Here is a 27,957-nt window from a genome sequence, read left to right as displayed (position 1 = left end):
TCAACGTTGTGAATGTATTAATGCATAAGTTATTTTTGACTTTATAGAGAGAGTTTGTCTTAGTGTAATTTATAACGTGGTGCCCATGGCACATATTCGCCGTTAACGCGAGAACAATAGACCGGACAGTGGCCCGGACCTGACTGATGTCATCTTTTCCTGATGGCCTGGAACACCCCTTAAATATTCAGTCACTGGTCTGCCTGGTCGAGAGTTAATCACTAATGCTCTTGACATAGAACTGCTGCTGTCTTTGTGCTTTCTTAAACTGTTTAAAACGCCTCTGAGAGCTCGAAGGGGGTACGACGGACGTACAAAGGTCGTGCAAAGAAGGAACAGACATCGCCAAGGACGGCACAGAACGCCATGGTGGTGGCGACTATATTCAACATGTTCAAAACAGAGGCAGCGCGGTCGCTGAAGAGTTTGGCCTCACAAAGGACGTTTAAACAAAAGAGTAGCGTGGCTGTGGTTGCAGAATGAACACACAACGATCGCCCAAGGGTCAGCGAAAGGACGCCATGTAATAGGTCCGTCAAACGGGGTGATCCATCTGCTCCTCTTTGTAATATGTAATTTCAATAATTTAGGAAAACTTTGAGCAGCCAATAGTGTTTGTTGAATAATCACTATGCCTTCATCCGGCGACAACGGCATCCCTTAAGCGACCATGGTAATTTCTCTGCCTTCCCTCTGCGTTCATTCTGCCTCTGCGCAGTTGGGAACCGATGACATGTGCCTGATCACCCGATCTCGTTAGTCGATTCTTACAACAAGCGTAGTCGCATTTTATGGCGAGCATGGGTTGCTGAAGGCCGCTGTTGGATGACGTTGGTTGCGGTTGGTTGCATATTGTTGTACAGGGGAGGCAGAAGGTCGCAGGAGGAGGGCAAATGTATTGCTCAAAGGATGCACCGGAAGCTCGAAGATTGCTACGAAAATACCACAAACGCTCATATTGGTTGTATACGGAAGGCAGAAGGATCGCCGGAGCAGTTACACAGAAACACGCGTTTCCTTGAAGTTTGGTAACCTTTCAGCGTCCTGATCATTAGAACGCAAAAGACAGCGTAAAGAGGGCAAACACAAAGTACAGTTTCAAGAAAGCTAAAGCACTCTTAAGGAACGTTTCTCATATCTTTATCTAAGAAGGAACGGAAAACAAATTTTCATACAAAGTACGTTAAACTTACTGTAGGTTCCCGGGCAGAGATCGGTCTTCTTCTGGGCGTCATCACGATGTATCGTATACCTGGTCCACGTTACGTTAGGCATCGGTATGCCACTAACGTTGCATTGTAACGTGACTGTTTCTCCTTCCTTTACTGTCATGTCCTCGGATGAATACTCAGGCAGGATTTTTGCCGGCACTGTTGGCAGAACAAACAATGTGAATACGCCTGCAAGATCTTTCGAACGTGTTCAAGTTGGGCGAGAGAAACGCCTAGTATGTGAACCAAAAGACCAAAACGTAGCTTAGGCCAACTATAGATTTTGAGTGAGTGAGTGAGTTAAGATTTAAAGTCATATATTTCAGTCATATCGTGACTGTCTACAGCTTTTGATGGAACTTGAGTGGACTGGGCTTTTTTCAGGACTGGGCTTGCTGTGTTTCGGGGTGTTTATGAGCCAAGGTGTTCTATACGTGAAGTTTGTGACTCCTAGTTTGCTGTATAGGGATTTTGAACGGCTACAGCCTCATATGTACTTTTGTCATGGCACATATATATGCATATATACATAATATTATATACTCAGCATTCATCTGATGAAGGAATAAGTATTAGGAGGTATAAAGAATAAAAAGAACTTCATCCATACATCGAGTGATATATAATTCAAAACAAGCGCTATTGCTTGGAAACGGTATAAAGATCTTTACCGAAACATCACATAATAAAAGAAAAGTTTTCATCCACAAAGTGTATTGCCTTAATTATCGAGTGAAATAATTCATATATATGTTTGTAAATCTATCTTTACTTTGGATCGAACACATGAGTGTGTCTAACTTCTTACATCAGTTCTACGAAGAGACAACTCTTATGCTAGATCACATTATCAGCGTCTAAATGTTCTCTTCCTTTCTTACGTTAAGTAGATCGATTTGGATACAGACGAACTTTATCATTATTAATCTTTAAAAACGCCAAGCTAATCAGTCTGTTACAGATCATTCTTTCAGCTATATTTTCCATAATAACAGACCAGTATTGTTTCCTGATATCGTTCGAAGGCAGTACGAGGTCCTGGAACGATGACTAAGCTTTTACATTGTGAATTTAAGTCAGACCCGACACCATGACGCGTTCAGCTCGCTCTTTATTCATATACCGACACATCTTTTTGTGTCAACATAAATATGGAAGATTTTAATGCTTTTTTTAAAATATCATACTTCAGGTTGATTAAAAAGAAATCAGTTTGTCCCATCTTTTCAAATGTTAATACTATAACGATGCATACATTTGTTGCAAACCGAGGAAAACATTCCGTACATAAATAAGTAATCATGCTTGAGATTAGCTCATTTAAGTTAAAAAGGGACAGAACGCACAGAAAGATGTTGAAAAAAAGCTGCAAATTTCTTTCCCCGTGTTTTTATTTATGAGAGTCATATCATTCTGTTTTGCGAAGTGCGCATAACGTATGGATGCGAGGCATGAATATTACACTCTGTTCGTCTCATTTTCGTCCTCTAACTTGTTGGGAATCTTCATCCTCATTGAGTCAGTAGATCCCTTAGTTCATATCACCGAGCTCGATCGATGAACATGTTGTCAGATCTGATTACAAATTACATTTCTGTCCAGGCATCCGTTACATACAGTACCGAACACTACAAGGTGTTAGTATATATATGTATTCAGTCGAAGTTTATAGCCAGTTTACGTTGATGAAACCTCGTGCTCTCTCTCCAAGAAGTGTCTGCCTTCCAGCCCACTAGGCAATTGTCGTAATAGAGGACATTAAGGCCTATCACTTGTCGTTACAGCCATTTATACGACTCAGGAGGGATCAGCTTGGATTAAATCTACTATGTAAATACCTTGGATGTGTATTTAATTATTGTGGCGCATCTGTTTCATATTCTTACAAGGAAGTATTGAACGGCCAATCGAGTACAACGATCTTAATTTCCCTCTATTCCCAGCAGATGTTCTACCGTGTAGCTAGGAGTATTGATCCTGTGTGAACATCAGCTTGTGAAGGCGAAAATTTCAAGATTACCCGCTTTGTTTCCCTGATCTGTAATCATCGTAAGGTATAACATGCACGAAAAAACAGTATGTATTGAGTTGCTGCAATGTAAGGTGGTGATTAACGTTCTTGGCGAATCTAAAAACAAATGGATTATTATTGTTTGTGGGTTTCCTAACTTGTTCGAGTTATATATTACACTTCGCGTTTTCTTATCGTCGTCTACAGGATTGTAGACGTCAAGTGAAAACAATTTCGAAAATCTTCATCACTTCTTGAAAGTCTGAATGTTAAAAAACTATATTCAGTAATAATATTCAAGCTGTATTCACACACTAGGAATTATTAGTATAGTATAGTTAAAACTTTCTTTAAAATTGATACAAATATTCGTATAGGATGATGTCAATTAAAAAAATATCAATTCAGTATCATAGCAAGTTGGCCATAGTCTTGCCATCCTGAAAGGTACGGACAACTGAAAATAACCACAGGGGTAATTGAATAGTAATTGAATAAACACGCACACGCGTGTGTGTAAAGAACATCCATATCAATATTTGGTCATGTGTTTCTAGAATTATTCCACAATGATATATGACAATGCACTACAGAACATAGATAAGGAGTTTACAGGATGGAAGAGGAGATGAATGTAAATAGCTATAGTTCATATCTTTCATATCTTCGTTAAACAACAGACAGACAAACATCCATACCCCTGAAATCTTCCTTACCATCAACTGTAAGCATGACCGTTTTTAGTTTGACTGGTGTCGTATTCACTTGGCAGGTGTATGTTCCTTGGTCATTCCTCTTTGTGTTCCGTATGTGAAGGTTCCAGTCTTTTGTTAGGGGTCTCTCAATGCTTAATCTCCTGTCATCAATGATACGCCTGTCTTCAAATGTCAGCAGAGTTGACCATTGATCAGTCCAGACAACCTGCAACAGAAATTCATTTACAGCAATTCATTATCTGTACAAGGGTCAATATTAATGTTGATGATCGATGGTGTCTTCTGCCCGAACTATCAGAATGTTGGGTCGACCTCAGATGCTTCTTACTGAAGTTGTTGTAAGATGGTACTTGATGATCGGCATTTAGATGAGTGAGTGAGTGAGTTTAGTTTTAGCAATAGCAATCTTCCAGCAATATCACGGCGGGGCACACTAGAAATGGGCTCCACACAGTGTATCCATGTGGCATCGAACCAGACAAGCGAACGTTTTAATTATTAGGCTACACCAGCCCCCCAGCATTGAGAAGATACAATAAAGACTGAGTGGAGTCAGTATAATGTGAGTGTGATCCCTGATGCACTGTGGCATCAGAGACCATGTAAACTATATTGTATGATGTCTGATGGCATGGTGTCACATTAAACCAGAGCGATACGTCCCGTGGCAAGAAGCACAAACGCGCGCGCGCACACACACATACACACAAAAAACACATACATACAAAATATACCAAACACACGCACGGCGCTCGAGAAAGGAAATAATCTGGAACTTAACGTTACTTCCTTCCTTCCTCCACCTCTTCTTCAGGTAGATATGAACTTACACTTGTCTGTTCTTTTTTCTGAGAATGGATGGTCCAGTCCACCTTACCACGATTTATTGTGCGAGGTTGACAAACCAAGGAACTTTGATTCTCCATTCGAATAAGGTTTAGTTCCGATCATGTCAGTTGAATGCACATGGCCGTTTGTTTCAATAAAGTCGTAAGTCTCTGAGACATGCATCCCAAGCAAGCTGGTACACAGTATGACTAAGTTACTGTTTAAATCAGTTAAAACAACGCACTATCAGTGGTTCCTGACCGTCCCGAGATTCTCATGTTCGGTTCATTTGCAAGAAATATAGAGTTGTTGATGTCCTTGTTGGTATGTTTGTAACGATGGCTGTTCATTTAACGATGTATTTGTATTTACCTGCCTCTCTGATGACCCTTTTAACTGACAAATGTGGTTTTCTTGATATTTCATAATCTTTGGTTCATATAGAGACATACGCGATTGTTAAAATCAGGCGCTCTTTGTATGTAGATGTTGCCTTTCTTAAATACAAGTTTCTTTCTGATTGGAACGGTTTTCAAGTTTTCATCAGTGCAGCAGTGACATCGTATTAGGCCGCGTCACAAAGGGCTGGAAAAACAATGGACCTCTCTCGGAAATCGAACCGTGATCACCGACGTGATGAGCCCTTTACTACCTGATTCCAATTCCAATAAAATCTGAAGTATTACGTAATGTGGTTCGTAGACATGTAAAAGTGGGTAAGATGAATATCAGACCCATTAACTCTTGAATACCGAATGCCGTGTTAATAGCTGTCATAATCTTCATATCTTCATCTCCTGGTAATCAGCGGGTAGTAAAGCGGTTGAACAATTTATGACTGTATTGACGAAGAAGCGGGTTCTAGTCTGTCCATCCAAGGTGTCAAGCGCGTTTTATGTTTTCCCCATATGTAATTTGCTAAATATTTGCCACTCCCATTAACACCCGTATCAACCTCACATCTATCTTCAACAGTATTTTGTAGGGTCGGGCGGTACCGTCACCGTGAAATAGGACGCCGCTATTCATGCGTTTTTTATCCGATTCGCCATAATTGTTCCTAGGTTTGTCATAATTAGGATCTTACTCGCTGTAGATTTCACTAGTGGTGAAGGTTTAACACCTGTCTTGTTTGGGGTTAACCTGTTCCCAGGTTAACTTGGCACGTCGTGGTGCAACTGACATTCTCCTTTCAGCAGCCTCATACACTCCATGGTAACAGCGAGTGACCCAATGTTGCTTATACCAAGGATTGTCTAAAAGCACGTTATCGTACAGCAGTCAACAGGACTTCACCTACAAATGAGGCTCGCACGACAGTTCATTAGAAGACACCTGAATTGGTGTTTATGGTTACCCTGTAAGCGTTCATTTTAGCGTTCAGCAAAACAACCACAGTAGGCTTGGTGTTCCAAATGCTAATTCGTATACATGTACGGCTGTGCTCTCTCAAACATTCATACTAAGTCTGGTGAACTATGACCAAACGCTACTGATTTATGTTAAAAGTGTGTCTTAAATTGGAAGAGACAACTTTTCATATATAAGTGTGACTATTTCAATAACTTTTGAGTATATAAATAAGTGCCTTAAGGTGACACCGTGACTGCTGAACAGTGTTCAGAGAGTGTCAATATATATCCGGTGTACACTGGAAGTTTGAAGTGCTGGACCAACCTGCTTCATCAGCATCGTCCTAAACATCATGCCTTCCCCCGCTGTGTACCCCTGTCTGTTGTACCCCTGTTGCATGGCAACCCACTGTACAGTATTTGATTGCATCATATGTTAGCTTTGTTTTCTTATTTTTATGTCTAAATGTGAAAAAAAAACGATTTTGAATTTTGGTTTGAATTCCAACTAATTTAGGCCAATAACGAATAGAATATTGTATCAGAACAAAATCACTACTAGAATCTGTAAACATATATTCGACACACAAGAAAATATGACAAGATTTTTTCATGTTTCAAATCTGTTCATGAATAAAGGGCAGCAAATGTCCATTGGTAATGTTTTACAATCTGTTTCAGTAGCTGATGTTTAACGTATACATAAACACTTGACAAACGTGGTCACTGAATATCAAACGTCGGTGCCAGCGAATAGCAAGACTTCACTATCATGCGAAGCAAATACATTCTATTGTGAAGGGAAAATGTGAAAGTAAACTAGTGAATGGATGACTGAAAATCAGTGATGACACCTACAGAAAGAGTGTCCGGTTGTATCTGCAATTACCCACACTCGTTTGAAAAGGATGTTCAAAGAGAAAAACAATGTTAACGTGATTAAAATTATGCAAAAGATTTGCGTTGCTTATTACGATGTTTCTGTGTATCATAAATGAAATTTGGTGATTTATATAAAGATAAGTCTAGGTACTGGAAACGATGTTCAGATGTCTGCGGAATTTGAAAACGAAACTCGGTAGTTATTAAGATATAACAGGGTTTTGAAAACGACCCTTTTAGGGTATTAATATTGATTCGTCTATTGTACAAAGATACTTATGAAATTATGAACAATGATGTGTTTATTCATTGACATACCGATAAAATATCAGTCACAAAAATACCAATATCCCTAACGTAGTTTGTTTGACAAGATATGTGAGTGGTATCTGTAGGGGTACTGATACGTATTACTAATCACGATGATCAGTAAGAGTGAAAAGGTTATGCCTTGTTTACCAGGATTAGTGGGTTTGGGCAACAATGACCATCATTTTAAGGCGGCTCCTGGAAATGAAACTAAAAGGTCAGTTACCAAGAAGAATATGTATGGAGTAAAGATCACACTCCTCCACGTTATTTCGAACATCTGGCATCATAACTGTTTGATAGTGGTTCATGGACACGTGTTCATGGTATAAGTGATATTGTGCTTTTAGCGGATGTTTCTCATGAATGTGGACATGTTGTTTTTATTTACACACTCTATCTGAACATACACATGTAGCAGTTATCCAGTAGGGTGTTAGTTTTGTTTTGGTAATATTCCGGCACAAGACAAATCATGACCAGCAAATGCCTCAACCATAAGGCCACTCCGTAACGACGTTTGTGATGCTCCTTACGGATATAGAGCTGAACTCAAGGGAAATGTGGGAATCCAGTACACACTGAAAACCCATCAAAGGGACACAACTCCACACAATGTGTGTTGACAATTTAGATCATTACACGTTAGGCCATTTTTTAAAACAGGAGATGAAACGTCTGACAGAAATAATGTAATGTAAAAAGCCGATTTCCTCTAAGAAAGTTACGGAGGCTGGTTACAGCGATAATCCCTTACCTGGTAATCTCCGAGATAACTGACGGAACAAGGCAATATGGCTGTTTCACCTTCGTTTATTGTCACATTGGCAACAGGCATGTCGAAGGCTGGCTCGAATGACAGTGTATCTGAAAGGTCAAGCAACACACATTTCATCAACATCTCTTGGTCCAAAACACTGTGCAGGTTAAAGTAGGTCAATGGTTGTCCATTTAACGACGTCGAATGCTAAAACAGTTGCCACCAAAGAGATACAGAAATGACATTTTAATTTCACTGGTTGTGAAATGAGCGCTTCGTTTGGCATGATTCTGAGATATTGAACAGCAAATATAAAAGAAACTGTCATAAGAACTGATAAGTTGCAGAAGAAATGATTCCTCAGCTTCTTCTTGACTGAACTCGTGATAAAATGTTATCAGACCGTCACAAATGAAAAAAACAGCACAGTATTAAGCACACTTGTTCACCATGTCTCTTGTTCTGGTGTATTGTGTGTATTAGAGTGTGTATGTTCGGATAAGTTCTTCAAAGCATTAATTTCAAGTCTTGACACATCTTAATACGTAACCGCATAGAACAATTAGTGATTGCAATGACCTACTTTTTGAATCCAGTATAGTGAACAGTAAAAAGACCACAGTGCACTGGAAAGTGGAGGCAAATATAGAAATACACATAATTTTAATCTACATACAGATGCGATAATGACGCTTTAAATTTAGTTTACTGAATATTCTTGTACAATCATGCTTCACATTACATTGTAAGGAGGAAAGCTTGAGAATATAATCAAGGAGGTACGATGGCATTTATGCAATGCAATATGCAGTAATTGTAAACCAAAATATCGTATCAGTCAGTCTGATGTAATGTTCTAAAGAACAGTTATACTGTTTACTTGCAAAAGTAGAAAATATCATGATGTGACACGTAAAAAAGGTGAATGTGATTTTACGCGCCGCTTATTCAAGCAATATCACGGACCCCGCACGCATTAAATATCGGACTGGCAAATCAAGGATCATTATTGGGTTGGACATGGGATCCGAACTCACTACAAAGCATAACCATGATGTGTGTCCTACTCAGCATATAGCCAGCCCAACCTACCAATAACATCTTGGAGAATATGTTACACATACATGCTTTTGAAGTTCATGGTGTGATTAAAGTGAAGACAAAGTGTTCATGTGTGAAGTCCCAGGCTGTTTTCATTTTCAGGTTCAGTTGGTATGTGTATTTCGACATTTGCTACTTCAGTTGCCGTGAAGAGTGCCGCTGGGTTCTTTCACTTTCATTACAATTGTTCCAATGTCCTCCCAGTGAATCACTGGACGAACAAATATGTGCTGAATTACACACGTCATTCCGATTAGTCACAACGGCCTCCTTAATCAAACATCGACCGCCAGAGGTAATTGGAATATTGTAATAATTTCTCTACGAGCAATAATGATTGCATCCGTTATTGGGATTGATGCCCATTTTAATTGGACACGGACTTTGACCACTGTAAGTAAGTATTGACGGATCATTCTTTTGACAGTGCTAGTGGTTGTAGTATTGGTTAACGTTGAACAAGGCAGCACTGGTTGTATTCATTAACCGGAGTAGTCGGGAAAATAGAACCTATTGCCGTATTGACTGCGGTGGTGGTAGACGGTATAGCGAGCATTAGCAGAAAGCACTGGGGGTAACAGCAGTTTAGGTGGTGGTAGTGATGACAGTGGTGACGGATAATTTAAATAAGGAAGGATAATATTGAGTGTTACTCCAGTTAACATGACCTGTTTACGTATGCGCAGTGAATTTTTAGCAATTTTGTAGCAATTGCTTACTTATGTGATTTATCATCTGATGTAATCTGGGGGGAGTGGAGGGAATTCTGAACAGCACATTCATGTATCAATGGTAAATCTTTTATTTTCCCACAAGAATGAAAAGACGCGCCAAGTCGTTCCGGCAACATACTAAATTGATGGATATCAGATATTGGGTATAATAGACATCCAGCTATTGGGAGTCAGCGGTTTGGAAGCAACCCCACATTGCGGCACCATTGTCCGTTCAAATGACACGTTTGTATATGGTATCAGCCTTGGGTCGTTAATGCCTTTCTTTTGTACCACACCAAATGAACCATGTTCACTAACAGTTTTCCCAAACACGTAAAGACATGGCTCTCAAGACATTCACAAAGCGTTTTCTCTTTCTGGAATCTTATTTGATGTATGGTTGTGGGATATAGTTGCCAAGACTTCCAGGATGTTCCAAACTCCTGTTTTAACAACGTGCCCGTCCCCATCCCTGTAATAGGGTTTAACTCTTGCACATTTTGCATTAGAAATCAATAGTCGACGATGAAAGAACAGCTCGTGATTGATAATAATGGGATGCAAAGTTCATTAACAATTGCTCTCGCTAGGCGATTGCAGATAACCAGACCCATAAATATTCGCAGGAAATGTTGTGACAGAACATATTTAGAGCTTAATCTAAGCAAACTATCGTTTATTGCTCTTATTTGACGCCAGTTAAAACACTAGCGGTTACATCAACACGTGTTCTTTCAATAAAACGGCAATGTGATAAAACAGAGGTTTTATCGGGAATTTGCATTCCATCAACGGTTGAAATATGATTTCATATGTCTGCTTGCGCGGACCTGTGGGTGTTTCTTCCCCAAAAAGTAATTATCTAAGGTTTCTTTGTTTTTGCTCGTTTTACATGCTGAAGTCTTTTCCGCCATATCTTTTCAGGTTCAATGTGATTCTGAAAAAATGCGTTGATGTCGCTAGATTAATGTATGTCGCAAATATCCAACAGTTGCTGATTTTAATTTCAGTTATAACAGAACTGTCGAGATTCATTCTGATTTCATTTGGAGATCATAGCGAGAATGTTTGCAACATTTGTCGCAGCTCCAATAACGAATTATCCAAAAGGTACATCATGCACATAATAATAATATTAAATAATAATTAGAAGTTTTACAATGCGTTAATCATGTCTCAACAAAGACCTAACACACTGATTATTATTTCTCCAGATAACCCAAGCTGACTATTAGACGTTAGAAGGTTATATTCACACGGCTTTTTCCAACCGGGTACCCATTTTCAGCCGGGTGAACAGAGACAGTTTTGAACAGCCTCACTAGCCTAAGATGACACCACATTACCACAGGTGGTTCGTGGTGGGAGCAGGACTGAAATCCTAGAAACTCTTAGGAGTCAAGTTGTCAAACACGGTCACTCATCCATTGACTGTCCGAGATCGACGTTGCTTAACTTCAAACACTGCCACACGGCAACACGGCCACACAGCCACACGGTCACACGCCACAACAGATCCATGTATTTCAATATGCCACCAATAACAACCCATCTATTAATATTTTATTGGGCGTTGTTTTGAATACTATGAATATAGCTCCATCACCTAATTAATGCCATGTCGAAAAATCTCTGGGTGAACATTAAGATAGGTGAGAATGTTATATACTCAGAGAAAATGTGTTTGGTCTGCATTTTAAAAGCTGATGAATAATAAGAGAAAGGCACCATAATATATTGATGATATAACGGAGACGTTGTTGTCTATAATACGGTACTTTTTTCTTAATAGTCAAAGACGAACGATACAAACGTTATACAAAACCCAGAAACAGAAACCTTTACTGCCGCGAATTAAATAAAAAATGACATCAAAAGACAAATAACATGGTAACTATGGTAACTATGGTAACTATCCACAGTCCACAAGAACATCGCACGTGACATGCAAATAAGCGAAAACACAACAGGGGGTTTACAAGGAGGTTCACATGGTCAGCAGAGAGTGTATCAATTTGGGCATTTGTGCAGACCTGGCATGGTGCCATCTCCGGTTCATTGCAAGATTCAAACGTCGAAGTAGGTCCTTTGAAGGTTATTCTACGTCCAAGAACGATTTTGGTTGAGTTGTTGTTGCTGGGAGATTTGGATGACGTCGCTCCATGTCATGTAAGACGCGTTCAGTGCATGGCGAATCTTTCGTTCCACTTAGTCGAAGAAGCAAACGTGATTCATCATCGAACCCCACTCATGTGCTCCCCATTGCAATTGTTGTCTTCTCCACTGGAAACGTCGACGTCGATAATACAGCGTCAGAACTGGCCGTCGAACTAGCCGTCTTGCACCTGTGCTATACTCGCAGATAAATCTCTGTTGTCAGGTATAGCACTTCTGCAACAGTTCGAATCCCTCGTTTGTGACGTGGTGTCGTTACTGGTGGGGAACAATCTATAACATGATTGCTTTCCTGGAAATGTCTACGTGAGTACCAACTTAATCCAGTACGATGAACAGAGATGACTTCACCTCTGCACTTCTCAAGATTACAAAGAGTCGAAATGATAAGTGTCTTGCTTGTATTATATGGCTGCATTCCAGAATGAAAATGTTGCTCAAAGCGTTGTTGTATTTTATCCCAGATAACCAAATTGTTTGTTAGGCGCCAGATGGTTAACAGTCACATGTCCTATCCCACCAGGTACCCATTCTCTACTGTGTGAACAGAGGCAGTTTCGAACAAATTCACTTGCTGAAGGTGATACCACGTGTGTCACATGCGCTTAGTTGTGGGGCAGGACTGAAGTCCTAGAAACTCTCAAGAGTCAAGCTGCCAAGCACGGTCACCCATCCAAGGACTCTCCGCGCTTAACATTGTTTGACTCCAACTGATTTGTGTCCTGAGCCTTATAGGGTGGTGAAATTACAGTTTGGTCAGGTCTTCATCCCAGAAAAACATTCAGAACAGTTCATCCTGCACCCTAGACACGAGTATCCACCAAAGCGACTAAACATAATACATGGCCCATCCTACACCACAGATACGCTATCCACCACAGAGACTTAACATAATACAGGGCCTATCCTACACCACAGATACGAGTATCCACCACAGCGACTTAACATAATACATGGCCTATCCTACACCACAGACACCATTATCCACCACAGCGACTTAACATAATACAGGGCCTATCCTACACCACAGATACGAGTATCCACCAAAGCGACTTAACATAATACATGGCCTATCCTACACCACAGACACCATTATCCACCACAGCGACTTAACATAATACATGGCCTATCCTTCACCACAGACACCATTATCCACCACAGCGACTTAACATAATACAGGGCCTATCCTACACCACAGACACCATTATCCACCACAGCGACTTAACATAATACATGGCCTATCCTACACCACAGACACGAGTATCCACCACAGCGACTTAACATAATACAGGGCCTATCCTACACCACAGACACCATTATCCACCACAGCGACTTAACATAATACATGGCCTATCCTACACCACAGACACCATTATCCACCACAGCGACTTAACATAATACATGGCCTATCCTACACCACAGACACGAGTATCCACCACAGCGACTTAACATAATACAGGGCCTATCCTACACCACAGACACCATTATCCACCACAGCGACTTAACATAATACATGGCCTATCCTACACCACAGACACCATTATCCACCACAGCGACTTAACATAATACATGGCCTATCCTACACCACAGACACCATTATCCACCACAGCGACTTAACATAATACATGGCCTATCCTACACCACAGACACCATTATCCACCACAGCGACTTAACATAATACAGGGCATATCCTACACCACAGACACCATTATCCACCACAGAGACTTAACATAATACAGGGCCTATCCTACACCACAGACACCGTTATCCACCACAGCGACTTAACATAATACATGGCCTATCCTACACCACAGACACCATTATCCACCACAGCGACTTAACATAATACATGGCCAATCCTGCACCCTAGACACGAGTATCCACCACAGCGACTTAACATAATACATGGCCAATCCTGCACCCTAGACACCATTATCCACCACAGCGACTTAACATAATACATGGCCTATCCTTCACCACAGACACCATTATCCACCACAGCGACTTAACATAATACAGGGCCTATCCTACACCACAGACACCATTATCCACCACAGCGACTTAACATAATACATGGCCTATCCTACACCACAGACACGAGTATCCACCACAGCGACTTAACATAATACAGGGCCTATCCTACACCACAGACACCATTATCCACCACAGCGACTTAACATAATACATGGCCTATCCTACACCACAGACACCATTATCCACCACAGCGACTTAACATAATACATGGCCTATCCTACACCACAGACACGAGTATCCACCACAGCGACTTAACATAATACAGGGCCTATCCTACACCACAGACACCATTATCCACCACAGCGACTTAACATAATACATGGCCTATCGTACACCACAGACACCATTATCCACCACAGCGACTTAACATAATACATGGCCTATCCTACACCACAGACACCATTATCCACCACAGCGACTTAACATAATACATGGCCTATCCTACACCACAGACACCATTATCCACCACAGCGACTTAACATAATACAGGGCCTATCCTACACCACAGACACCATTATCCACCACAGAGACTTAACATAATACAGGGCCTATCCTACACTACAGACACCGTTATCCACCACAGCGACTTAACATAATACATGGCCTATCCTACACCACAGACACCATTATCCACCACAGCGACTTAACATAATACATGGCCAATCCTGCACCCTAGACACGAGTATCCACCACAGCGACTTAACATAATACATGGCCAATCCTGCACCCTAGACACCATTATCCACCACAGCGACTTAACATAATACATGGCCTATCCTACACCACAGACACCATTATCCACCACAGCGACTTAACATAATACAGGGCCTATCCTACACCACAGACACGAGTATCCACCAAAGCGACTTAACATAATACATGGCCTATCCTACACCACAGATGCGAGTATCCACCACAGCGACTTAACATAATACATGGCATATCCTACACCACAGACACCATTATCCACCACAGAGACTTAACATAATACAGGGCCTATCCTACACCACAGACACCATTATCCACCACAGCGACTTAACATAATACAGGGCCTATCCTACACCACAGACACCATTATCCACCACAGCGACTTAACATAATACAGGGCCTATCCTACACCACAGACACCATTATCCACCACAGCGACTTAACATAATACATGGCCTATCCTACACCACAGACACCATTATCCACCACAGCGACTTAACATAATACAGGGCCTATCCTACACCACAGACACCATTATCCACCACAGAGACTTAACATAATACATGGCATATCCTACACCACAGACACCATTATCCACCACAGCGACTTAACATAATACAGGGCATATCCTACACCACAGACACGAGTATCCACCACAGCGACTTAACATAATACAGGGCCTATCCTACACCACAGACACGAGTATCCACCAAAGCGACTTAACATAATACATGGCCTATCCTACACCACAGATACGAGTATCCACCACAGCGACTTAACATAATACATGGCCTATCCTACACCACAGACACCATTATCCACCACAGCGACTTAACATAATACATGGCCTATCCTACACCACAGACACCATTATCCACCACAGCGGCTTAACATAATACAGGGTCTATCCTACACCACAGACACCATTATCCACCACAACGACTTAACATAATACAGGGCCTATCCTACACCACAGACACGATTACCCACTGCTCAAGTAATTATAGTTGTAATAGAATGTGGGGTCTTCATCACTGACTCAAGTTCCCACATGTGAATAACGATATAGCGCACTCTTGGATGGTTTCTTCGCCCGATCTCTGTAGTGCGAGTGTCCACAGTTCTATTTAATGGTTAGTGTGTCAACACATGTGACATAATCGGAGCGTCTCCCGATGCCCATTGCACTTCTTGTATTGTGTCATCACTTCAGGTTGTCATGAAAACGGCAACATAAACCAACTACGAATCGAAGATTGGAAATTCAAATGTCATTATGCACGAATCTCGGCGACTGGGGCCAGACCCAATCGATAGATAATTCGTTCTATGAAGCTTAGGAGCAGCTATAGCAATGGGCTTGGTGATAAACCATAGCCCTTAAACAATATGAAAACAAGTCATCATTTTAAACTACCATTGCAAATATGCATTGTAATACACATAAAACCCGAGTGCCAAATACATGTAATCATAGACATCACTCACTCACTCACTCATTCTATTCACACATAATTCACTGACTATTTTGACTGATTATGTCGAACAATGGACTCTGGTATCAACGAAGATTTCTAACATACTACACACAAGAAGTGTGGGAACACAGTAAAATGAGATAGTTACGTAAATTTAAACGTGGTGAGAACATGTACACTATAAGGTAAATGCAGCTTTTGTGTGCTTAATTGACACTTTAAACGACGTGTGGGAGCATGCAGATAAGCAACTGTTTCTATATTCGTTGAGTTTGAGTTAAATGAAACATTGTCCAAAACAGCGACAAATAAGGGTGCTGAAACACTGAGTATACTTATCTCAGCACGTTTAAGTTTATCAAATGTTAGGGTCTCCCCGTTGTGTTTGTTTGTAATATGATTATGAAAATATATTTAATCATTTGTATTTCTGCTGCATTCTTGACCCGTGTATTCTGGACAAGTAATACTCTCCCTATACCATCGTATACATACAGAGGCCTTCCATCTTGAGGATATTTTCCCGTCAGTCTTCTTGTGCTAAAACCACTTTAAAGCGAAGACCAAAAGGCCTTCAATCTGGTTTAAAAACTGCTAAAGATGGATACATGACGTAATATAAATCGAGAAGATCAAAATCTCACCAAAACAATATTTAAAATAACGGTTATGCATAAATCGATATTAGCGTGAGTGTTGCAAATTAATAGGCCATTGGAACACACATTGAAACTTCTGGCAACGTGAAGGTAAAACTATCACGTTGATATGTTGCCTACAAGGAAGTTCTGCACAACTCAGGTTGTATGATGTCTAGGACTGTCATAAAAGGACTCCATTGACGTAACGCTGAGCTTTCCAATTTCCATAAACGATGACTAGTGGTGTTCTTCCTTGATAAGGCTTTCACTTTCTGTATATGGCCTTATTGTGTTTGGATGATGTGTTTTGCATTGACTTATCTAGAACCTGTATTTTTAAATATTTGAAATTTTATTGTTATAGTTTCTGTTGGTCCTCAAATGTACATTTTTTTTCATCCAAATAAAAATTCCAGTGAGTGTCATTATGAAATTAACTGTTACCAGTTAAATGAAATGTTAATATCTTTTTCAATAAATCATTTCAAGATAATGTGAGACAGTCAAATTCTCAAAGATACATACAGTTTACGTCAATTCGTTTATGCTGAATTGAACAAAAACTAATATATTATTAAAACAATGGATTTAGTTGGCATGTAAAACAAGTATAATTACCGTGTGTTTGAAAATGCGTAACGGCCTTCAAATGTCGTCGATGAATTGTCAATGAATATTCATTTGGTTGCGAAATGGTATCTTGTTGAGATTTTATGTTCGAAGAACAGCCTGCGTTTCTAGAAAAAGGAGATTAGGTAGTTCAGTTCGATAGCTTGTTGATTCTGTATTGAAACTAACCATAAGCAACCTAGTATTCTCTCTTCCAAAGGTGAGTGAGTGATTTGTGTTTTACTCCACTTTTTGCAATATTCCAGCAATAATACGGCGTAGGTACCGGTAATGACTTTTACACTTATATGGGGAATCGAACCCGGCTTTTCGGCATCACGAGCGAACGCTTTAACCACCTGGCTACATCAGTTGTAGTTTCTCCCATGAGGCGACTAAATATCAGTCAATGGATCGCCTGGTCTGCTCGGCTGTTTACAAGTACAATATTCATGGACTCAAGAATTCAACAACAAAAAAACAGATAAAAAGGCATATATTGATATGGCCAAACAGACAAGTGGACAGGATACGTCCATACACTGCAAAAGAAAGTATACACTTAAATGAAAACCCTAAAACTGCAAAGGTGATCAATATTGTTTACAAGGAACGCTGAAAAAGGACACTGTAGCATTGCAAAGGTAAGGTAAAGGCACTGCCATAAAACCTGTTGCAAATACATCACCATGTGTGACCATTTTGGTTTGTTTTGGGTTATACTTCCTTACTAGCCATGATCAACAATGGTTGTGTGCTTTCGTTTCTTCAGCACGTTAGCATATACGGTATGCTTTATATTTGCTATAAACTCGGATAACATAATTATAGACAGAAATTTCTTGTAAAAACAGCACGTTCGTATCTGTCGTGTAATGTAAATGCCAACAGATTCTGCAAGATCAAAGTGTTCTTTCTGTTAGTGTTCAGTACTGACTGGCAGGTGTACTTAGTCACTTCTCCATGGTTCTGACAATGCTTTCTGCCACAGTCGTCTCTATGACAAATATCCATTGTGTAAGTCAGTAGGGTGCCTCTCAATCCTTTCAGTTACCACCATCTACTTAATCTAATCAGTATAATTTCCTTTGTGTTCTTACTGACCTTCGGTGAACTTCCCGAAACTGGCATCTGAGTGTGTCCATGTTTTGCTGAAACTAGCCGTACATCGTAACTCAAACTGAATGATTTTATGATTCTGGGAAGCAGCTCTCGAGGGAATGTTTCTTCAACAGTTACATAAACTAGCTTAAATCCCAACCTCTGTAAACACCTCAGACACGAATAACAACAGAATATTATGTATATGAGACCCTGTTAATTAAATATTCATTATTTCGATTTTGACTGTTAAATTCAGCTCTTGGTCTCTGAACTGTACACCCTCGCTCCAATAAGTGAAGTGACATCAGCTGAAATATGATGACGCCATGATAGTCAAACGTGACGCTACGTGTAACTGCCAAGTGACCTCATCCATGCATAGTGAAAGCAGAATAGTCCATAAAAATATCGCCATGATAGTCAAAAGTGACGCCACGTGTAACTGCCAATTGACCTCATCCATGCATAGTGAAAGCAGTATAGCCCATAAAAATATCGACGCTTGTATGCCCATATCGAACTGAAGGACCAAAAAGCCCATTTGATTCATTTGCCTGGGCCAATTGACGTATGTCGTTATGTAATAAAGGAATAATAACTACTTGATCCATGGGACCTTTGTAAACAAACGTGGTGAACAAAGATATACCTACATATATACCTTTACACGGGTTCAGGGCAACTGTCAAAATTGAAAACAAACGTCAAGTGAGACTGCCTCCACTGTCTTATATGTAAATCTATGCATACAGATTCAGATTGACAAAAACTCTCCTCACAAATGTTTGACAAGAGGGATGATTTCAACTTTCCAATAGTCAGTTTCCCTTTCATGTCCAGCAATATTCCAACAGCTCCAGCCTTTGGTGTTTACATGTCACAACGTTTGAGATATAGTCGAGCAGGCTCTTTTACCAAGATTTCAAAGAATATCATACCACGTTTGCTCGGAAGTTGTTACAACACTTTTGTCCTCAGTGAAGCTTTTAAAAGTTTTATGGTAGACACGTGGAGAAAATTTCCAAGTTTAAGGCATCAAAGATAAATATATCCGATGCAATTCCCATTTTTAATGAAGTTTTTTTATTTGTTGTTTGGGGGTATTATTCAGGTGAACAGTAGACAAGTTTGTTTTTTGTTTTGTTTTGGTTTTCCTTTTGGTGAGCAGTAGACGTGTCTACGTGTACGTGTATGACAGAAGTCACAGTGGGCAGGATACGCAGTTCGCGAGCACCTGGTGCCATCACTGTTTGAGAGAGATTTATGAACACCTACTCAGTCATTATATCGTATAGAGTATTTCACTGGATTGTCTGGCCCAGACTCCATGCTTTGCAGATCTCGTGGTACGGCTGAAATTGTACAATCGACTCAACTTAAGGTGAGGTTCCTTACGAACGTTGAAAGGGTTTTGTCGCTGCCAATCACATACCAGCCAGCGACATATAGTCCTTGTCGACTGTAACCTATGACGATGATGTCCCTGGGCCAATGACTTTCCACGCACAGGGGGTCGACCTCTGATACCTGATGGGACTGATGAAATGTCCTAGAGCCGTTGCCGTGATGAACCGGTTGCGCAGATGAAGTGTGCGCAGACGGCGGTCTTCCTGTGGGGTCGTCCCACATGGTCTGCATGATCGTGGTCAGCCATGGGTGCTGCCAGTAAGCCTGTGACGCCTAAACAGCCTGATGATTGTGCCACGTGTACAATGTGGCTGTTGTTGGCGGTCATAGGCCTCAAACCTATGGGCGTCTCTTTCTCTCTCCCATGCACTGTTAGCTGTGGCATTAATATTATTTCGGTGGTTTTCTGTCAGCTGAGACCGACTCGCTGCCTTTTTATATCAGTTCTCGACAAGCATTTTGTAAACTATCCGAGATGCACGTTTGCCATTTTTCCCAAACTCACGTGCTTTTACACAGCCAACATGCAGCGTTTAGGTGCATGATTAGTCAGTGTGTGGGCGAACAACTTTGATAAAAATTCAAAAGTGACAATGTTCACTTTCTTTTGCCCATGAGTTTATATCGGGTTTGTTTGCCATGTGGCTGAAGTATAAAAGAACTGTTGTAAAATTTGATCATGGCTGTTTCACCATCACTCATTCTTACAACAGTGTGAAAAGTGTAATATATATTTATTGATTTGCCAACGTTGATAATTTCTAGACCCCCTTCAGCAGCGGCATCTGTGTCATCTGTATAGATAGACAGATCGGTTTAATTGTTAAAGGTTTAAATTAATATATTAAAATTAACTACATGTACAGTTATTCCACTACAAATTATATTTTGTAAATGTGAGAGGTAGCTCCTTGGTCGCAACGTGATGCCTAAGAGACATTGCTAGAAAGTAAGTCAAAACACTTGAAACTTGGTCATTGTCAAATGCTAGACCTGTGTTTTTTTACTGAAAAAGACGAGCGCTGAATGATTATTTTCAATCAGATTATCGCCTGTTTGAAACTTACGACTGTTTTACAATTCTTATCAAGTACTTCTGCGTGCTAACATCTGCCGTGTTTAGTAATATGAAATTTCTGTTAAGGGCAGCTTCCTGGTTTATATTTGGTATAAACGAAAGTCTCTAACAATAAGTCCCTAAAAGTTCACACCATCTCTCGTGTGTACCCTTGTGGAACTGATTTGGTCCGATCAGGTTTCGGTGTGAGCAAATAATTCTAGAACTGTAATTAATCAAATTATACATACAACTTGTCATCTTATCTCTTGGTTTGGTAAGACATGTTAACTCAGCAAGATGAAAAAGTGAGATAAGAAACTCCATGAATAGAATCTGCCTTTTGTTAGTGGTATACTGTATATGATTCACCATAAGCCGGTATTATGCTAACGAAACATACCCTAAATCCATTGCAAAAGGTGTTTTGGTGAAATCTAGGTGTCACATACGATGCAATGTTTAGGACGTCACGAACCTAATGCCGTCACAGTGTATAGTCGGTGACGTCATTTTGACTGTTACCTTCCAAACGAAACTTGCATCTATCACTTCTTCATTACAACATGTTCATTTGTAAACGTTATTTCTGTTTTAGTTATTAGCTACTTTCATAACTACCTACATGTTTTCCGGTTTATTCAGTAAGCCAGGCCAGCAATGCTGTAGTCCGATGGAGTGAATATCCTGTAGTCCGGATTAGCAACCAGTGATTGACATCATGGACACCGTTCCTAACATACAACACATATGATCGAACCTATCTGTTCGGTAGACCGATGTCAATCTTTCCTAGACAGACTCACCACAAGGAAAATAGTTCTCATTGCATTTGTGATAACACTAGTTGAACAACTTCAGTAGCCATGCGGAACAGAGGCAATGTATTCTAGTACTGAGAATGCGTCACCGGGCGACTGGCCTTTCGATCGTGTTATCTGACTTGAAATCTAGTTTTTAGATGTATTTGAGATGAAGGAGGTTGTTGGGCTACCTATCCACGTGTTACAGTATTAGTGTGTGCGAGTGTGTTTTTAAAAATATGCTGTTCCTTCAGTATTGTTGGTTTACAAATAGGTTAACCTTGAGGTTGGTCTCTTCAAAGATAAGTCGCATTAGCATGACTTGTGAGTGAGAGAATGGTATGGAGTAAATAAATTAGCTTTAATGCCACTTGGACATTGTTTCAGATATTAGTATATCTTTGTGTTATAATCACTTACAATTCTACAGTAGAGTGGCAGATAGATCACTTACTTGAAATTATGAGGGACATCTTCCTGTCTGTCTGTCTGTCTGTCTGTCTGCCTGTCTGTCTGCCTGTCTGTCTGTCTGTCTGCCTGTCTGTCTGCCTGTCTAAGCAACCCCTAAAATGAGTGATTTACAACATTAACTGTGAATGTGGTGAAACCTCCCGCCCCGTTGACACCCGCATAATAGAACATGTCTGCCAAGACAGACAGCAAATCAGCCCTCACAGATCACCAGCAAAAATTCCCTACTCATCAAATCAAGTTCGACGAATTCGAAGTCCTGGCAACCAAAGAGCAGGATCTCACAAAAAGGAAACTGTTGGAAGCCATCAAAATCCGCCGCCACAAACCTCTGATCAATAGAGACCAAGGATACTATATACCATGGATCTATGAAGAACCAATTGCTTTTTACTCACCAACTTCTAGAATGCCCATTAAACAAGTACGAATCTATTGAAGTTAACAATCTTCTATTTCTGTGACTACCCGATCGGTTACGACAAGTATGAGTTATCCCATGTAGTACAATATTCATAGAAGTAACATACAGCCATTATTGGGGGTATGCTCTTTTCTTCCCGATCAAGCACAGGTTACTCGCTCTCTCTACAGAGCCATATGTTTTTTCAACCCCACAGAACGGGTTGTATATGCATCGTTGCCGATTGTCTTGCCAGAGAGGTTTTTTATTGTTTTGTTTTGTTTTGTGGGTTATTTTCTTTTTCGTTTGTTTGTTTGGTTGGTGGTTTTTAATCTTTGGTGATAGCGGTTATAGCATCAGAAATGAAGCATACATTTTCATGGATAACAACTTTATTTCGCAATGCATACGTGTCGATGTAGATTCACACACCGTTATCAAGCTCAAATTCTTAGCTTGACAACGGTGTAGGAATCTACATCTACTCACCAACTTCCAGAATGCCGATCAAACAATTAATAACTAATCAGATTGTATATTTACTGTTTGTTTGTTAATTAGTGACCCCCAGAGTTAATTACGTCTTGATCCTTTGCATTGCCTGGTTTTAGTCGCGTTCAGCTACTAAACCGTGAATAATGTTTTCTAGTTTTACTTTTTCATATTTAAAGACACTCTGATCTCATGAGCTCAGCTCTGTGACAGGAACCACCCAATCAGATGCCAACTTTGGTCAGGCGAACATTCAAGGAACACATTAATTGTTATCAGTCAGCCTCAGTATAACCCGACTTTTAGGGTTTTTTTCGGAAATGTTTAATAAAATTACACTCATTTTTCAGTAGAATACAAAAAGTGGAATAGACTCTTCCGATGACCTGTAATTCTTTTTATCTGTTTCACTCGATGACAGATCATTCGATCTTTGGTTCTTCTAAGGTTGTAATTAATAGTGCCATGGTTTTTGTCATATTCTACTGAAGTGAGAGTTATGTAGTTCCTGAGATCTGTACGGAGTTTAAAATGGTTACATTGTAGTGACGTCACAGAGATCCTCTTTCGCGATCTGTTTCGCAAATAGTCAGCACCAGAAAACTCATATCAAATCGTGAATATCCATCACTAGTTGTAGGGAGAACCTGTTGAAGAACCGACTTTAATAAACGCAATTATGTTATGATGTTATAGCATATATAGTCGGTAAGTTATGCACGAATGTTTTACTGTTAGGCAAAAGCCATGCTGCAATCAATTCTGTGTAGACCCACTTCATGGTTATAAATTGTTATATTGTGAGTACGGCTTTTTGATTTGTGAACCGTTGGAAGTGGAAGTGAGTGAGTGAGTTTTACGCCACACTCAGCAATTTACAGCTGCTCTGTAAATAATCGAGTCTGGACCAGGCAATCCAGTGATCAACGTAATCTATTGTAACCCAGATCTTCACATGTTGTCAAGCATGAATGACGGTTCGTGTGTTTATACAATTTCTGCTTGACAACAGTACAGGATTCTGTATCCATTTTGTTTCGTCACCCAAATGGCAAAAAATTACTTGCGATTGTAATAATTACAACACCTAGACCTTATCTGAAACTCGACACGAGCTCTGTACCCCTTTAAATTTTCCTTGTGTCTGTTTTACTGCGAGGATCTTCCTCGATCCGCGAATGTTTGTCCTCTTCTCTGTGTGAAGAGTGGAGTGTCATTGCATGTTCCTATGATATCAATAACATGTTTATTGAGATTGTAACTTAGTAGCTCCCTAAATCAATAGCTGAAGCTCATGTGGACGCTGAGCTGACAGAATGAGAACCTTTACAACATCTTAACCCTACCCAATAACATGGCAATGTTCAAATATATTTTTCTAACATTTATTCTCATTCTGTATTATTGTGACTTCAATGTGATGTTCTCTTACGATCCTAGCGTTATATTTCAACGGGGCGTACAAACAACATATGTCATTTTATCTGATGCAAGCATTTACGCCAGGCCAAGCTTAGGCCATTTGGAAGTCCTTGTAAATTTGTTTCGAAGCTGAATTGTCTGGAAATAACAACCCGAATATCATTCTAACAATTTCTTGAATTGAAATTTGTTTCACACCGCAGGGTATACGCGCTTTCTAAGTATAACAATTCTTTGTGTAATGAAAAACACTTTTTATCGCAACCTGAAGCAACAATCTTGAAAACGTATCAAACTTAATCGCACATGTATTTCTCAAAACTAATAAACTTAACCCTCTAAATGTTACCTCTAGTAACTCAGGGAAGTTATACATTATTACTTCCAGTGACATTTATAGTACCGGACATAAGTAAACCTATCACACTGCGTGTTTCAAATGACATCGGTTATGTTATAGCGGTATTGTTCACCGAGGATACTACATGGAAAGTTTAAACTACGTTCTATTTCCACTAACAATGACCCTGGGTATTAGGGTTTGTGCAGGTAATTGATTTGTTGAAGAAGCATGATCAGATCTCTTACATTTTCCAGTAAATTAGCATCAAAAGCAGTAAGATCTTATCAGATAACAAAGGACTGATCTATATATTACTGAAATTGTACATTATTTGAACTTCTACATTTTGCATCGTATACATGATACAACTACTGCAATGTTGTGGACGTAGGCACTCCACCTTGAGCGATCGTTTCAATCTATATAAGCACCTTGTTGAGTGACGGGAACCATGTTATGATATTCCTTCTCCATTGTTAAGGCATTGTTACAAAGCTGAGAAAGTATTAAGAACAACGAAATACACACATGCCTTCTAAAAATACGTACTTAGTATCTGTCATGACAATAGAAATATTATAAATATTAGATACATATTTGAACGGAGTGTCAGTAGGTAATCTATACGATGTATGAACTTTTCTGGATATCTTCGTTTCCCTTATGAAAGTCAATCGTAAGATGACACTAACGTACATACATATATTAGTATTTGAGGAATGTTAAATTTGCATGTTCAATTTGTTTTTGAAATACGAGTTTCTGTTTTTCTGAAATATAATAATACATACGAGTTTCTATTTTTCTGAAATATAATAATACATACCAAAGGAAAGAATGGTAACCGTGCGTCATAGAAAACGGCGTTCTTATTAAAAAAATAATAGCACACCGTTTGTCATTCGTTTCATCAATGTTTCATTAAAACACATTAATTGCTCATGACAGTACTAGGTAAAGGGAAATCCTCCCAAAGCAGAAGGGTCTTGTAAGAACTCAACTACCATTGTCCATATCGATAAGGACTAGTATTTTCTGAGATGCATGCGAGGCATCGGGTTATATTAAAGAAACCAGAAGTTTGAAAACACGAGTTGAGTAGAGCAATGAGGAAAATCCATCAAAACACTCTCATTCTGTGAAGAAGCATTATTCTGTTACAACGTGACTTTACTTATCTGAATTTGCACACAGAATCTGACCAAAGACGGTGTCTTCTCCGCAGCGTATATCTTTCAGTTGTACACAGCGTCGGGTTATTTTAGATTTTCCTATTTCACATCCAATGTAAAATGAATGCAAGAGAGATTTTTAGATAATTAAACATGTTTTCAGGCCCTGACGACGTCTAAGATATGTTCAATCGTGAAGCGTTTCAAATACTAAAACGGTGGTTCTGTTTCTGTTCGATTATGCAAAAATGTGATCAATTGCTTGGTCGTTTGGTCACCGCGACCAATCTTCGATCAGTTCAATTATTCGGAACACCATTAATTAACATTGGACCCTTGCAATAGTGTCAAAGTTGTCTAAGTGAAACGTGGACTTATCTGAGACAGCAATATACTGCCTCAATCTGGTCTTCTAAATCCCATTGTCTACAATCTAGCGGTGTCTGACGATGCCCTCCAAGCAAAATTGGTCAAGGTGCAGAACGTTCAGAGGCATTTTTGCAAAAGAGTGTACGGCTCTGTAGCCTATATTTTCTAATACAGGAAGAGTTAGACCTGTTAATGTGGCATATTATTCCTTGTCTTGTGACGTGGACGGCGCACATTCGTTGATTTACAGAAAGCCTTACCATAGCGTTACCAAACATCCAAATTAAGCGCCATGCAAGAACATGACTGTGAATTAAGACCTAAAAGAGAAGCCTCCATGAATATTTCTTCTGACTGAACTTTATTGAGCATTTTTAGCATACATATGAAATATGAGATTTTGTCTTGCTATATATTCATGATGTCATGATGTGTCTAACCACATGGTTAAAAGTAACAAAATGGCATAATTACATTCAGAGAGTGAAGTAGATTATCAAGTGACACGTTAAGGAAAAAGTGACGTATAGATTAGTGCAAAAAGCCTTAAACTGACTGGACTCCTTGCGAATCCTCAAATCAAAAGCTATGTGAACCAGGAACCTGAACTGCTGTGACAGATCAAGCTCTTGACCATTGTGTGTTCCAAGACGGTTGCAAAACCACTGACTTCTCAATGGACAATGGTTAGAAACGCTGACAAATAGGCACCTTAAGGGAATAAGGAGCGCTTCTGAAGGAAAACATGTTAAACCCGCCCGTGTCTGCATGGCTGACTGAACAACAAACAAGATAGATATCACGTCTATCCCGATACATTCGTCCACATTAAGCAAGTCAACTTGAAAATCTATCATTCGCTTAACAGTAATGGTATTTTCAAAGTCAGTTATTGCTACTAAATGATTATGCTCTCACGGCTTATTAAGCGCACCCTGCCGTTATTAAATTTGTGTCAGTGAGCCTGAAAATCGATTAAACTCGTGTTTCTAGCGACTTGCTAAGATGAACACATTCATCATTGATTGATGAAAAAATACATCATTGCTAATTTTGTCAGGTGATTTACTCCTCTGGAAATTGTATTTTCTACTTATATAGTTGCTGGTATCAGGCTACACATTTTTTACAAGCATTTGATGGTTTTGCTCATGTTCTCATTTTAACCATTTATTTGTTATGAATAGCTGCAAAATCTGTTAAACTATTGATATGCAAGGTCTTAACCTAATTCTACTGTCGAGAATCCTGACAGGAAAAAGAGGGTCGGTTTTACAATGACTTCTGTACTGTACAATGAGCATGACTCACAACAAATAAAGGGTTATACCCCATGGTTTTGTGCTGATGCTAGACGTTTTAATTAATAAAACGCGTAAAACG

At 39.7% G+C, this 27,957-nt stretch overlaps 1 protein-coding gene across 1 annotated transcript in view; it reads right to left on the bottom strand.

The window, feature by feature from the left end:
- LOC137295099 (lachesin-like) overlaps positions 1-27,957 on the bottom strand; it is a 77,336-nt gene that overhangs the window by 6,037 nt on the left and 43,342 nt on the right. Inside the window, exons 2-4 of the mRNA XM_067826389.1 lie at positions 8,067-8,176; positions 3,939-4,143; positions 1,194-1,370 (exon numbers count right to left, since the gene is read on the bottom strand). Of these exons, the coding sequence (XP_067682490.1) occupies positions 1,194-1,370; positions 3,939-4,143; positions 8,067-8,147 (463 nt within the window). The 5' untranslated portion in view covers positions 8,148-8,176. The remainder of the gene's footprint in view (positions 1-1,193; positions 1,371-3,938; positions 4,144-8,066; positions 8,177-27,957) is intronic.

This window comes from Haliotis asinina, chromosome 8 (genome assembly GCF_037392515.1).
Source record: "Haliotis asinina isolate JCU_RB_2024 chromosome 8, JCU_Hal_asi_v2, whole genome shotgun sequence".
Lineage (NCBI taxonomy): Eukaryota > Metazoa > Mollusca > Gastropoda > Lepetellida > Haliotidae > Haliotis > Haliotis asinina.
This window is presented reverse-complemented; position numbering and strand designations above follow the sequence as displayed.